The 15700-nt window shown below is 34.2% G+C and overlaps 1 protein-coding gene across 7 annotated transcripts in view; it reads left to right on the forward strand.

Moving 5' to 3' along the window:
- Window positions 1–15700, forward strand: part of si:ch211-11n16.2 — a 45033-nt gene that overhangs the window by 14287 nt on the left and 15046 nt on the right. For 5 of the 7 annotated variants that reach the window (XM_073923421.1, XM_686504.11, XM_073923420.1 and 2 more), the window contains one exon: window positions 1857–1963. In XM_073923421.1, coding sequence (XP_073779522.1) covers window positions 1857–1963 — 107 coding nt within the window. Of the gene's footprint in view, window positions 1–1856; window positions 1964–14519; window positions 15461–15700 lie in introns of all 7 variants that reach the window. The other 2 variants (XR_012390670.1, XR_012390671.1) reach the window with 1 other exon arrangement.

Raw genomic sequence — 15700 nt, forward strand, 5'->3', positions numbered from 1 at the left:
CCCGCTTTGTGTTTGGCAACAGGCAGACAGAGAGAAGCAGCATGAGTGAAGGGACATTCAACTGTACATGTACGACTGGGACACAGACCAAGCAAAGACTACAAAATCATTTGTGTCTTTGTATAGTTTTACAGCCAACTGTGTGCTAGTTTAAAGATCCCAGCTTGTACACTAAGACTAATAACCACGCACACTGAATTAACTTTGACCGAAGCACCAGATGCACCTCTCACAGCCACGACTCGGCACGCCAGACACCATCATGTGTGGAATGAGAGCGATTATGTGGTAAATGTTAATCTTATGTTGAGCCCAATGAGCCTTACATCTAAAAATCCAGCAACGGTGTTCCTTAGGTGACATAGCTTTGACTCACACACTGAAAATGGCGGATGTGAAACAACAAACTGAGCATATGGTAATGCACGCCTTTCAATCAATATTGGTGGGTGGGAGGGCCGCACTCCTACATCAAGTTGCGGTTGATCTAAAAACTTCTCTAATTGGTCCACCGTTTTTATGTTGTTAAATTGAAAAAAGGGACTTTGTGTGTTTATATCACCCCAATATGACAGTCCATACACTATACCTACACACATGTCTGTCCAAACAGCTTGAAAAGTAGATTTTTCACCATAGGCGCCCTTTAAGCAACTGCTATTTTCCCCAGGGGATTTCCTGGGGTTCTTCATGTTTATTTGGACAGGTTTTTTGTGGGTGTCCCAGTGAGAGAGCCCTCTGGCCTTCGGAGGAGATTTACTACAAATCACTTTGTGCTTCCTTGAGAAACTTTGCTCAACAATCGCAGCTTTGGTCCCGTTTGCGAGATCAGTTGGATAAATCGCAGAAGTGAAAATTGGGCTTAAGTAGGAGCATAATGTTGAGGACATTTTTATGCCTGTGGATGAAAACTATACAAATTACGATGTTTATTACTTAATAAAATTTCAGAGTCATTTTAATTAAAAGACAGGGTGAGGTCTTAAGAGAGAATTTTAGTTTTATTGTACTTAGAGGGCATCAGTGGCACAGTGGATAGCACAATTGCCTCACAGCAAGAAGGTTGTTGGTTCGAGCCCCGGCTGGGTCAATTGGCATTTCTGTGGAGTTTGCATGTTCCCCTCGTGTTGACGTGGGTTTTCTTAGGGTGCTCCAGTTTCCCCCACAAGTCCAAAGACATGCTCTATAGGTGAATTGGGTAAGCTAAATTGTCTGAAATGTATGTGTGTGAATGAGAGTGTATGGGTGTTTCCCAGTAATGGGTTGCAGCTGGAAGGGCATGCTCTGTGTAAAACATATGCTGAATAAGTTGGTGGTTCATTCCACTGTGCTGACTTCAAATTTAAAAAAGCGACTAAGCCGAAAGGAAAATAAATGAATGAATGTACTTCTTAGACTGAAAAAAGAAATATGTAATGTTTACATTTTATACATTTAGCAATTGCTTTTAATATAAATTGCAGTTAATAATATTATTAATAATACGTTATTTGGCTTAAAAGTGTTAAATATCAATCCTGGATTTTATCGTGACTAATCATGGGGGTTTGGAGAGCATAAATCACAAAATCTTAGTGTTAAACCTGTTCTGCTTATACATGTTAATGGTTAGAACAGTAAAAATAGTATTTGCTTTTAAAAGTAAAAAAAAAAAAAAAAAAAAGAGTATTAATATTTGCGATACTGGCCCTGTATTTGTTTGCTATTGGATCAATACAAAATTTTTGCAGTTTCTCCTAGCCCTACCTGAAGTGTCTAGAAATGTTTTTGGGGGTCTGTGTTTGCATGTATGTGTTGAGGGTGGTCCACCGAGCATGTCTGTGAGTGTCGCTTCACTGCTCTGCTCTCTCACGCAGGCCCTGAGCGACAGGTTCTGCGGAGAGATCTCAGATGACAAATTCAGCATATGCTCCTTCTTTCCTGATGAATATTTCACTTGCCCATCAGTCTGTCTCAGCTGCAAGTAAGTCCACAAAGGCTTCATGTTCCACGTCATAAATGGACTTTCCATTTTTTAAGGCGAGACACTACAGGCAAAAGCAAACAGATTTTTGGGTTTGTATAAAGTGTTTTGTTCAGTCTAGTATAAAAAAAAAAAAAAAAAATTTAAAAACACTTTTAAAATAGGCCTGCACAATATTTTCAGGGTATGTCTTAAAAAGTCTTAAAATGTCTTAAATCTCAAAAGCTAAATTTTAGGCCTTAAAAAATCTTAAATCTACTGAAATGTTATGTTGCAGGTCTTAAATGTTTTTTTAACAGGTCCTAATTAGCCTTTTCTTCATTTATATTAACACCCATACAATCACCAACAATCCCAATTTCAATAAAACTTTTAGCTTTTTATATAAAAATTGCATTTAATTACTTTCCTTACAGTAACATTTGCTTCTCCATTTATTTATTGATGAGGAAACTGACCTGACCTATATTTTTTATTAAATGAATATTATTGTAGACTGAATTAATTGACAGCTATGTTTTGTTCTATTCTTGGTAAGGGTTATGGGATTTGTGAATAGATATATTTGAAAATTACTATTAATAACTATTATTATTGTATTATTAAATGTAATAAATTGTAATCATTTTTTGATAGGCAAGTAAAATCTTTTTTTACTGGGATATTTGAAAAAATCCTTAGCGTTTAGCTTTGAATAAGTCTAAAATTTCTTTCAAAATGCTCTTAAAAATTTGTTAAATAGGCTTGAATTTAACTAAGTAAGCATATACAATATACATATTGCAGATAGTGGTTGTTTGTTATTGGTTGTTTACCAATTAGATGGGGCAATACTATCTTTAACCTCACCTCCCCAGTTGTTTCTGTTCTATTATTGGCTGAAGTGGCCAAAGGATGAACCCTGAGCTGAAAATAAATATTTATCGTGGGAGTCGTGACAAGAGAGAGGAATATCATAGATATTTACATTAGATGTCACCTACCCTGTTGTTGTCTGTTGGAAGCAATGTGTTAATAGAGCCTCTATTTTAGAACAGGGTAGCGCTCCTTTGAAATGAATGTTGGACCAAGGTGTAGTGGAGGACTGGCCACCCGGAGCTATGGATACTTAAACATTTATACATATATCTATGATTGTGAGTTTTCCTGGTGGTCAGTATGCAAATATTTTACTAAATTCAGAAAATGATCATTTTAGATCAGTTTTATTGATGACAAAGAGTGTGTGTTTGTGTATATAGAAATATATTATCCTCTATTCTGCTTTCACTTCTAATTCTAACGGACGGTGCAATTCGTTTGTGAATGGATCTCCATTTGCATATCTCAATGTGCATATCCACCTTTCTGATCTAAATGGTATATAAATCTGTATTATTTAATTATTTAGAGTGGACAGCACTGTTATGTTATCAGACACCTTTGTAAGTTACTTCAAAAACCAGCTGTTACTTCATTTAGCCGATAATAATAATAATAATAATAAATAATTTCTAGCAACACAGCATCTTGTTGTCGTATTTCTATCAGTTTAGTGCAAGTTGGTGCTACTTTGCCTTATGGTCAATGCAGTAAGTGACTATATTATTATCAATAACTTAACTTGTTTTGCACAACAGATCATAGCATACTGAATCGTAAAAAACTAAATCTTACCTATGAAATGTTCTGCCTTTGTGCTTAGTTTTCATTGTTTGCTCGTTATTGCATCCGTACGCAACACAAAAGCTGAGCTTCTTCAGATTGGCTTTAGTCTTGACCAGTGGTGTAAAGTAACAAATTACAAATACTCAAATTACTGTAATTGAGTAGTTTTTCTCAGAAATTGTAATTTAATGAGTTTAAAAAGTGCCTACTTTTACTTTTAATTGAGTACATTTTTTGTGCAGTATTGGTTATCTAACGGCGCTGTTTTTAATTAACCTGCCTTCGCTACTTTATTTTTATTTCTTTATTATTTCTCTATGGTGATGGGCTCAGTCCCGTGATTCCGACCAATCAAATCACGCATAAAAAAAAACACACGCAGACTGACCTCAAGACACCTGCTAGCACCACATTTGTAGATCAATCATGGAGTATGGAGAGACTGTTGTGGAAGGGTTACTATGCGTCAGCACAAATACAGGAATTCAGCATCCCTGGTCGTACCTGAAGATGATTTTTGAAGTTAAGGAAAAGAAGGGCAATTGTGTCATCATGTCGTGCCAACTTTGTCTGCCCAGACAAGTTGAAATCTCAGCCTTCAAGAATTCTACATCTAATTTGAAGAAACACATTGAGGTAAGTTTCGAGTATGTTCCAATGTGTTAAATGCTACAAAAAATGTAAACCGAAATACGTAACGTTAAACGCATGGATGCTTTATAGATACTGCAAATTTATAATGTGGGAGCCCTTTCAAGATGAAATTCCTAACATTAACATTCATTAAAATTAACTTACACACTACAAACGAGAGACTGTTTAGATTATCACTGATGAGTATGACTACTGACTACGGCAAATTGCCTTAATATTGTTATTGCATTTAGGAATGTCACGTTTTCAAATATACAGTAGGTGAGAGTTCAAAGTGGCTATTAACGCCGCGGCTGGTACCGCCGCCGTTTGAAATAGGTGCCGCTCTGTTTTTAGTGTATGACCGCAGTTTGTGAATGAGCCGCCAGGGGGCGCAAAGGGACGGGATGCGAACGGACAGAAATAGCCCATACAGCTACTGTGCTTGTAAATGATATTAAACAATAAGTCAAAGCATTATAATTCCTTCATTAATCATTTAAAATTTGTTAACACGCTTTATTGTAAACTTTTTAAGTGCAAAGAGGATTCGTTTTGGAAAATAGAATTGAAGAAGTAAAAGACAACTAAAATGAAAGCACAAACATTTAGTACAAATAAGTAGTCTTAAATAAATAAATTAATTAATTAATAAATAAATCAATAAATAAAGCAGCCTAAATATAGAAAGATGTTCAGTGTTTGCTATTTTGATAGGACTAAGACAAGACATTTTCATTTATGTTTCATTTCTGTTTTTATTTCCATTTTCGTTGTTGATTATATTTTACTATCTCATTTATGTCTCAACAATTGTACATAAACGAATAATGAAAATAAATGAATAATGAAAATAGGCCTAAATAAATTATTTATTTAAAGACATTGCCGTACAGTACGTGAAACACTGAGAAAAATAAATTGACCTACCTTAAGCAGATCACTAAAAGTGTAATAAAAATATTTTTGCCGCAGGACATAAATTAAGTCTTGCAGGTTTATTTTTAATAATTTAGTTTCAGTTCTGTTCAGTTTTTTTTTTTCAAAACGTCAATGTTCTCCTTTAAAGTAGCTATAACTGTTGTTTTTTTTTTTTTTTTACTTATGGCTCAGTATGTTTTGTATTTTAACTTCATATTCAGTCACCTTGCAAATGTGTGTGAAATATAATGTCGCATAACCGCGGAAAAAGAAGAAAAAGCTGTCAAAGGTTAGAGCTAATTCATCAAAATAAGCTATATTAAAATACAGCATTTATGTTAATACAGGCAGAGTGTGAACAAACTCAAGGCTAAGATATGCGCTTGCCTTTTAATGCATTTGCGGCCTTTAGGCTACAGGCAACACATTATGTTATTGATGTAAACTTAGGCTAAAACTTACCATTGATAAACGTGACCTACCTCAAGCAGATCACTTAAAGTATAAAAAAAATAAAGTAGGCTATATATATATATATTTTCTTAATAAACTTCACAGCCACAAATATAAAAAACACAACTTGTATTAAAACTGGGCGAGGATAAGAAAGAATACGATGCTTGTTATATATAATTTAAATTTTGATTCCAATTTCTGCAAGCACATTTTTTCACTCGCTACTCTGCCAGAAACTTCGCCGCCGGAGAGCACCTCAATAATGTAAACATTTGTTTAAAGATGGAGCGCAAGATGTGCCGAGTGGCAACATGTGAAGAAACTAAGTTATAAAGCAGAGTCCCGACCAACAGGACTAAGCATATGCGGTTGGCTCATTCTTCACGAATATAGAATTAAAATAATGGCGCGTTAGGTTCACTAAGCAGCGCATTCTCTCCGCCTCATCGTTTAACCAGCGGGACACGCTGCTGAAGCAGGAGAGACACTCCGTCATTCATAATCTTAGCTGATGTATCGGAGTCGAAAGAATATATCAAAAAGGAATTTTCTTTTAACAGTCCCGATATGTTTAATCTTTTTATTATTTTTTTTCGTGTCATTTCTCTTCAGCAAATTAGATATTTTTTAAAGCTGCTTGATTCTTTTAAAACCGAAAGCAGAGCCCGTGGTGTTTTTCCATAAGATAGCCTACTCCTTTATGAATGTTTTAATTTTTTATTAAAGTCTTTAATGTGCTTTTTGATAGTTTTATTTCATTTCAAGCAGCATCTAAATGCGAATTTATCCTCAAAACTTGGCATGAGAGCGATGCAAGTCATGTGTGGCATAATTGCCTTTTTTCCCTGCGCGTGCGAGATCAATTTCTGATCTTTTTGCAACTAAAATGAAAGCATAAACATTCAGTACAAATAAGTAGTCTTAAATAAATAAATAAATAAATAAATAAATAAATAAATAAATAAATAAATAAAGCAGTCTTTTAACCTAAATATAGAGAGATGTTCAGTGTTTGCTATTTTGACAGGACTAAGACAAGACATTTTCATTTATGTTTTTATTTCTGTTTTTACTTACATTTTCGTTGTTGATTATAGTTTACTATCTCATTTTATGTCTCAACAATTGTAGATAATAATAAACGAATAATGAAAATTAATGAATAATGAAAATAGGCCTAGATATATTATTTATTTAAAGACATTGCCGACATTGAGCTTAAGTTGAATGCAGCTTCATCAAAAGTAAAAATAAATAAATAAATTGACCTATTTTAAGCAGATTATAATAAAAATATTTTTGCGCAGGACATAAATTAAGTCTAGCAGGTTTATTTTTTTAATAATTTAGTTTCAGTTCAGTTTTTTTTTTTTCAAAACGCCAATGTTCTCCTTTAAAGTAGCTATAACTGTTGTTTTGTTTTGTTTTTTTTACTTAATGGCTCAGTATGTTTTGTATTTGAATTTCAATTTCAGTCACCTTGCATATGCGTGTGAAATATAATGCGAGCATAACCGCTGAAAAAGAAGAAAAAGCTGTCAGTTAGAGCTAATTCATCAAAATAAGCTATATTAAATTACAGCATGCATGTTAATACAGGCAGAGTGTGAACAAACTCAAGGTACGGCTAATATGCGCTTGCTTTTTAATGCATTTAAAAAGATTTGCGGCCATTTTATAGGCTACAGGCTATGGTGTACAACAATGTTTTTTTTTTTTTTTGTATGGTAAAGGACAATGCACATTGATTTGAAACTTTTAATTGCATTTTTATGTCCTGTAAATAATAAAAGTTGAATCAGATTAATAAAATCGAATCTGAATACCTGCAAACGGGGCCACAGTTACTTTTTTTTTCACTGACTGGCATGACTGGCAAACGCGTCAGAAAAAAAACTGCTGAATCTCTGCAAATATTTGGTTAACTTATAAAACAAATGTATGGTTTAGTGATGTTAGTAATGCATAGAAAAATGCAAAGCAGAATTATTAAAGTTATTATTTCATTGATCTGAACATAACCATTTATAATATAATTACTAACCCGTCGTCTAAAATATTAAAATAATAAAATATTCTATTATTTTATTCGTGGCTAGAGCTTGATTAAATTGATTAACAAGCCATGTGCTTTTGTTTGTTTGTTCTCGGTACTGGGTATACGCAAAACATTTTCTAAAATGTCAAGCAGTATTTGTCTATAGCTTTAATTAATTCAACATATTAAAAACAACAATAATAAAATTATAAAAATACAAAGATAAATAGAGCAGCATTTTGCTAATTATAATAGTCCTTTATATTTATATACATGTGTTTTTGCATATTCGTTATTTCACTTGATGCATTCGTTATTTAATGTTTGAATACTGAAATAAAAAGCCATCGTTTAAAAGGTTATTTCACCATCAAAATGTAGCCTGTTATATGTATCATTAACGTTTTATATAAAACTGATGTGCAGTGTAAATGGGACCTTAATACAGTTTAAAGCGAAGTTGTCTGTAAGGATGATGGGCATGGCATGTCTATTGTTGTGGCTCGCGTTGTGAATATTAGAAAATAACTGTCGGGTGAAGGCTTTATGGTCGTGCGGAATTGTCTGCTGCTGTCATGGCTCAGCAGGCAACACCCTATTCAGCTAGGCTATGTTCGGTGTTTTTATGTACAAATTCGTTTTGGCGAATGCTAGAGCGTAATAGAGATATTTTAAATAACAAGTAGTTCAGTCCAGAAGTTGTTGTGCATAGAAACATTCATTTTCATAAGGCCCCATATGCGGTTTGGTTTTAAAACGCATAGGTTTTGCTACGGTTACGCCATCCGTCCTCGGGAGTTTTGGATTTTGTGTAACCATGTTTGTGGAAAACACTTGAGGGAGGAGACATACCCCTTCCCCCATCTCATAACCAAAAGCTTGTCTTTCAGGTGTTAATGGGCATCGTGAGACCGAAGTCATGTCGCATTTCCACTGTCGGCCTATAGCTCGCAGCGCGTAACGCAAACCCAGCCCCTAGAACGTCCCCCGACTGTTGGCATCGTGCATCCGTTAATAACTCGGTAGAAAATGTATTTTATAACATCCTCATTTAGACACAGTCAAACATTCAGCCCAAATGCACTGGAGAGACCTGAAACGTGTTCCCAAAAATGCTCTGTTTGCACGATTTGATTATTATCATCATATCCAAATACTTTATAAATAATATTCTAAACCTTCTCTGGTGTTTATTGTTTTTAGAAAATATCTAAAATCTTTTAAAAGAAAATATCTTGAAAATAAAAGTTTGATTTGGCTTTAACGGTTTTTTTTATGTATAGGCCTACCTAAACTGTTATAGCTTGCTTTTGCTTGTTTTATATTGGTTTATTTATTTAATGCGATTTTATTATATCCGATAATGTAATTCTTTAAATTATATTTCAATGTGGCTTAGGCTTATCAAGATATGACACTTGTTTTGAGTCTACAAAAGGTAATTTGTAAAGTTTTATGTCTTTCTGTTGTATTCATATGGTGTATTATCTGCAAAATAAATAACAAAAAGAAAGAAGCCGCTAGCAGCATCAACAGAGCTGTGAAGAGAGCGCTCTTTTGCTCGGTCTCTCACACACAACCTTTATGTCTGCTGTGTCTTTAATATGGTGTGTAGATTATTATGCGTTATTGAAACATCAAGGGGGACGCAGCAACACTTATAAATTAAAATTGTATTATTCTATGCAACAGCCTTACATTTAAAACGGAAACATAAGGGCGATTATAAGCAAAAAGACCTCAGCCTATAAGTCTAGATGTTTTCTTTTCCTTTTTTATTTATTTGTTTATTTGTTTGGCGCATGTGTGCGATAGGAAAACTAGTGTAATTACGGCAAGCAATCTTTCCCAGACTCGGGGCAAATTCCGCCTTTCCTTTCACTCCGTCCCAAAGCCCCAGCTGGCCCTCCTGCCATCCACTGCGTAAAACATATGCTGGATAAGTTGACGGTTCATTCCGCTGTGGCGATCACAGACTAATAAAGGGACTAAACCGAAAAGAAAATGAATGAAGAATGAATGAATAAATTATTAATAATAAAATAAAAATAAGGTAATAATAAACACAAATGTAATGTAAGTGGCCTTTTTTTTAGAGATGGTACATTTGAATTGCCTCTTCCCACTTCCCCCACCTCGAAATTGAAAGTTGCAAAGAGAACTATAGCTCATTTACACCTTGATGTAGCCTCAATAGCAAAGATCATAGCCCATTTACACATCATCACAGTGCAAGTTTAGCGGAAGAATGTCAAATCAGAATCACGCAGATGAAGCACACCAGCTACTACTATGAAACTATTAAAATTGTTTTGTCATAAATTTGCTTATTTGAAGCAGCTTTTTTTCGCGCAACAGAAATGCGGCGTTGGGAAGCCGTCAATGAATAAAAACAGGGTCAATAGTGAAATCGGCTTTTCATTGTATCCCTATTACCTATTTCAGTGCATTGAAGGCCTTTTATGGTGTCATCTCGATAGAATAGCCTAAGTTATAAATAATTTAAAGAACAAAGTTATAAAAACTCACATTACATAAATAAACAATTAAAAATATGTTTAGGTTGTCTATTTAATTGCCCTCGTGATGATGGTGTGCTTTATCATTATGTGCGTTTTACTTATAACTAACCTGATTCAAATGATGGATCTGCGACAGAGAAACTAGGGGTTTTAGGGGACATGCATCACTATATCCTTTTTTTTCCCCAAACTGTGCATAGTTCAGCTGCAAGTTACTGTACGTCTTTTTTTGGAAAAGCACCCCATGTCCGCTAGTGCCGCGCGCCTCTTTCTCTGGGCAAAAATGAGTTGATTTTTAAAATAATAAATAGAAAGAGACATTTATTTCATATTTCACTATGCATTTCATCTGATCTTTATAGCTTAATTAAACACATATTGTCAAAACCCACACATGGGCCTATTGTATGAAAATGAAAAGGGCATTTTTTGTTATTATTAGACTACTATTTATTTGTTGCCTAGGCTATTTTCACATTTGAGGTGCTTTATTGGCATGACAAGTAACTGTACATTCGTTTTGACAAAGCAGTGCGCGTCTCACAAACAAGACAGTGCAAAAAGGGCAGTAGTGCAAACAAATATGAAAATAACATATAATAAAAAATGATTAATAAAAATAAAAATAGAATAAAAAATAAAAATATAATAATAAAAATAAAAATAGATTTTTGATAACATTAAACAGGATAAAGGTATTAATAGTAGCCTATTATCAAAAGTAAGTCCACATAAAGAGTTCCAGTATTTGTGTGTTGAAGACAGGAGCGGGTATTGTTGGGTGAACACACAGCAGCACACACACTCCCCCAGTAAGATGGGTTCTGTTCGACAGGGACTCAAAGTTGTTTTGTATGTGTTGGATTATCGGGTAGAATTTCTCCCGGATCTCGGAGTATTTAGTGCACTCAGGATATGCAGCTCCGTCTCAATCAGCTGCTGAGGGCACAGCCGCTTCTCCACCGGCAGCCATGTTTTTTTTTGTGCCGGCCCGTCTCTACGGCTGGCTGATGTCCGCTGCCCGCTTCTAACATGTTAGAAAATACTGCAAATCAAGCTGTCGGTATCTCCCCGCGGTTGAAATTGTTCGTTATTCGGAAAAAAAGAAGAATAAATATCAGCGCGCAGTAGTTGTTTTCTAGATTATTTAGGCCTATATTCAGCTGTTTTAATCTTGCAATTTTGATAATTAGAGATAATGTCTGTTTTTATGAACTTGTCTGTCATTTATTTCTCATTTGCTACTTATTTTATTAATTTGTTGATGTTAATATACTACATAGTCTTGTATATGCATATCTAAAATCCTTTGGCATTCAAATTTGCTTTAAACTTGAAAGAGAGAAAGAATCGGATTTTACCTGTCAGAGCACATTGCATATGCTTTTTTTGAAATAACATTTATTTAACAAATATTTTAGCACATCGAAAGTAATTAAATTACCTGTCTTTTGATTAAAACCTTTATGCAAAAAGATCAGAAAAAAAGGCAATATGCGACACATGACATGCATCGCTCTCATGCCACGTTTTAAGGATAAATTCGCTTTTAGGTGCTGCTTTGAATAAAATAAAACTATTAAAAAGCACATTAAAGACACTCATAAAATAAAACATTAATAAAGGAGTATCTTATGAAAAAACACCAATTGACGGGCTCTGCTTTCGGTTTTAAAAGAATCAAGCAGCTTTAAAAATATAATTTGCTGAAGAGAAATGACAGGGAAAAAAAGATTGAACATATCGGGACTGTCAAAAGAACATTCCTCTTTGATATATTCTTTCGACTCCGACACATCAGCTAAGATTATGAACGACGAAGTGTCTCTCCTGCTTCAGTGGCGTGTCCAGCTGGTTATAAACGAGGAGGCGGAGAGAATGCGCTGCTTAGTTTCGGCTCGATATATTTAAATAAAAACTAACAACGAGCTGCTTATAACGCTCAAAAAGTTAAACTCAAATGCACAACCCTTGTTGGTGGCACCTGCGGGATGCACAATGTACCTAACGCGCCATAATTTTAATTCTATATTCGTGAAGAATGAGCCAACCGCATATGCTTAGTCCTGTTGGTCGGGACTCTGCTTTATAACTTATTAGTTTATTACAATAATCACACTTAGCTTTGCCATTGTTCTTCACCACATAGCCACTCAACACATCTTGCGGTCCATCTTTAATGTTTAGATTATTGAAGGTGCTATTGACGTTTTGAGAAAAAAATTAATAGTACTGAAACTAAATTATTAAAAATAAACTTGCGGGACTTCATTTATGTCCTGCGGCAACATTATTTTTATTACACTTTAAGTGATCTGCTTGAGGTAGGTCACGTTTATCAATGGTAAGTTTTAGCCTAAGTTTACATCAATAACATAATGTGCATTGTCCTTTACCATACAAAAAAAAAAAAAAAAAAAAAAAACATTATTATACACCAGTTGCCTGTAGCCTATAAGAAGGACGCAAATATTTTTAAATGCATTAAAAGGCAAGCACATATCTTAGCCTTAGTTTGTTCACACTCTGCCTGTATTAACATAAATGCTGTATTTTAATATAGCCAATTTTGATTAATTAGCTTTAACTGACAGCCTTTTCTTCTTTTTCCGCGGTTATGCGGCATTATATTTCACACGCATATGCAAGGTGACTGAATATGAAATTAAAATACAAAACATACTGAGCCATTAAGTAAAAAAACAAAACAAAACCACAGTTATACTTTAAAGCAGAACATTGACGTTTTGAAACAAAAAACGGAACTGAAACTAAATTATTAAAAATAAACCTGCCAGACTTAATTTATGTCCTATTTTCATTATTCATTTATTTTCATTATTCGTTTATTATTATGTACTATAATTGAAACATAAAATGAGATCGTAAATATAATCAACAACGAAAATGTAAATAAAAACGTAAATTAAAAATATAAATGAACATGTCTAGTCTTAGTTCTATCAAAATAGCAAACACTACATCTCTCTATATTTGTACTAAAAGACTGCTTTATTTATTTATTTATTTATTTATTTATTTATTTAAGACTACTTATTTGTACTGAATGTTTATGCTTTCACTTTAGTTGTCTTTCATTTCTTCAATTCTATTTTCCAAAACGAATCCTCCTTGCACTTAATAAGTTTACAATAAACCAGGTAAAAAAAATTTAAATGTAAGTTGAGGTGATCGCAAGTTCACAACTGTGAGGTGATGTGCTCTACCGGCAGGATAATCTATATTATTTTGCTGTTTTTCATATGCGCACGTTTAAGATTTGAGATTATAACATTGCCATGATAGTCAAAGAAATCAAAACATTATTTTCACCCCAACGCAATTTAATCGGGCACTGAAGGCTAATAACTTAATTCTTATATTTGCTTTTTGACTTCTCACCATGTATCTTTTCTACAGCATAGTATAGTGTAAGAGCATGTCTATTACCAGAAAAACTAAATTAAAATTATATTTTAATTGAACACATAACATCACATACAGTAAGTTACGCCTACAGAACAGTCTGTTTAGCATTGTGAAAAGGCAAAGCTGAATATCTGTGGTTAAAGTGCCACCCAGCGGTCAAATGCTGCTGGCGCATCAAGTACCGCTGTCGCCGCGGCATGAATGGCGGCACAAGGAACACATTGAAGTAGTAACATCTGTATGTACAAACTGCTTGCATTACATCCCTGTTGCGTGAGTTTGTTAAGCCTTGAAATTGCACTTCAAGCTGAATACTAGTAATTTGTAAAATATTTACAGTCATCATGGCAAAGCACAAAAAAGAGTTATTAGAAATGATTTATTAAAAATATTTAACACTTGTATAACACTTGGGAAATATTTTTAAAATAATTTAATTTTAATAGGGGGCTAATAATTCTCACTTTAACTATATGTGCATCTTTAATGCCCAGCATAAATGAGTGCTGATTTCTTTTAAATGTAAACTTTCTATAGGATGCTATAACCTATTTGTTTATATACATAACATCAGTCAATACTGAATTGTATTTTTATTTAAAAAAAGCAATTTTGTAGTTTGTAAATTTTTGCAACACCTCATTTGTATTTTAAATGTATTATCTTTATATTCCTAGTTATGAGACCAAACTCTTATAATTAATATAACTTAATTTAATAAAATAGTTTTGTTTAAATGAACCAAAATATATTGTCTGTATTCACTGAAAATTGATTTAAAACATTCAATTTCAAAAGGGGATGTGCTCATCTGTTTTACATTTAAGCCGTGTTTGTTTTTAAATGATTCAGGCTTTTTATTATTGGTTACACTGTCAGTTACTTAATTCTTTAATCAATTTTTTTGCAGAGAAAACGTCCACTGAAGTTAAAGCGGTACACAGAACTCATCTTAAAAAGAAAAAGCTGAGAAGAACAGAAGTGTGATTCGGCTGTAAAACAGATGAAGATCAAAGACCATTCCATGTCATGCAGGCAGGTTTCTTAGTCCACAATTGACAGGCTTGTAGTTGCGTTTGTCTGTGAAAGCCCTTATCTGTTTACCATAGTTGAACTTCCAACACTCAAAAATCTGATACACACTATGCAGCCTAGCTGTACAGTTATGTCCAGACCAACTGTGAAGCTGAGAATTTAGGATGCAGCCATTGCTGAGATGGCAAAGGTCAGCCATATAGGTACCACTACTGATTGCTGGACTGCTTGACAGTGGAGTTACATCGGTGTAACCGCACACTGGATTGATGAGTCTACACTGGAAAAGAGGCCTGCTCCTTATCAGAAGAACAACTGATTGTGGGTCGAATTTTATTAAAGCTTTTAAGGTGTATGGTAAAAAGAGTCAGGAAGAGTTGATTGATGTTGACTCGGAGCCAGTGACACTGGAGAGCAAAGAAGATGGAGAAGTTGTTGAGGTTCAGTACACCTGTTCAATCTTAAAAACAAACAACGGGTTAGAGTATCATCTACCAAGCATCAGCATTGCGCATGTCATCTTCTTAATTTGGTAGCTACTGTGGATGATTTCAAAGCAGAGGATTGAGAGGACAGCAGTGAGGTATACAAGAAGCTTACACATTCAACATTTGCAAAATGCCAGGCATTATACAATAAAACCAGCAGGTCTGCCATCAATGCTGAGATCGTCCAAGAAGAGTCAAAAAATACAGTTCATTCAGCCCAACAGCACAAGAACTTGGTGTACAATTCTGCAGAGAGGAAAATACGGATCCTAAAGGAACAGGGAGAAGCATCCCTTCCGAATATTTGTGCATCATTTAAAATCAAAATGTAAGTCCGTTTGTCTCCCAATTATTTTTATTGTCATCTATAAGGTACACTGCAAAAAGTGCCTTTCTTACTTAGATTTTTTGTCTTGTTTTGAGTCCAAATGTCTAAAAAATCTCAAAACAAGAAGAATTTTCTAGACAAGCAAAACATATTGTCTTGGTTTGAGAAATAAAATGCCATAATTAAGTGAGTTTTTCCTTAATACAAGCAAAATAATCTGCCAATGGGGTAAGCAAAATA

This window comes from Danio rerio, chromosome 15 (genome assembly GCF_049306965.1).
Source record: "Danio rerio strain Tuebingen ecotype United States chromosome 15, GRCz12tu, whole genome shotgun sequence".
Taxonomy (NCBI): Eukaryota; Metazoa; Chordata; class Actinopteri; order Cypriniformes; family Danionidae; genus Danio; species Danio rerio.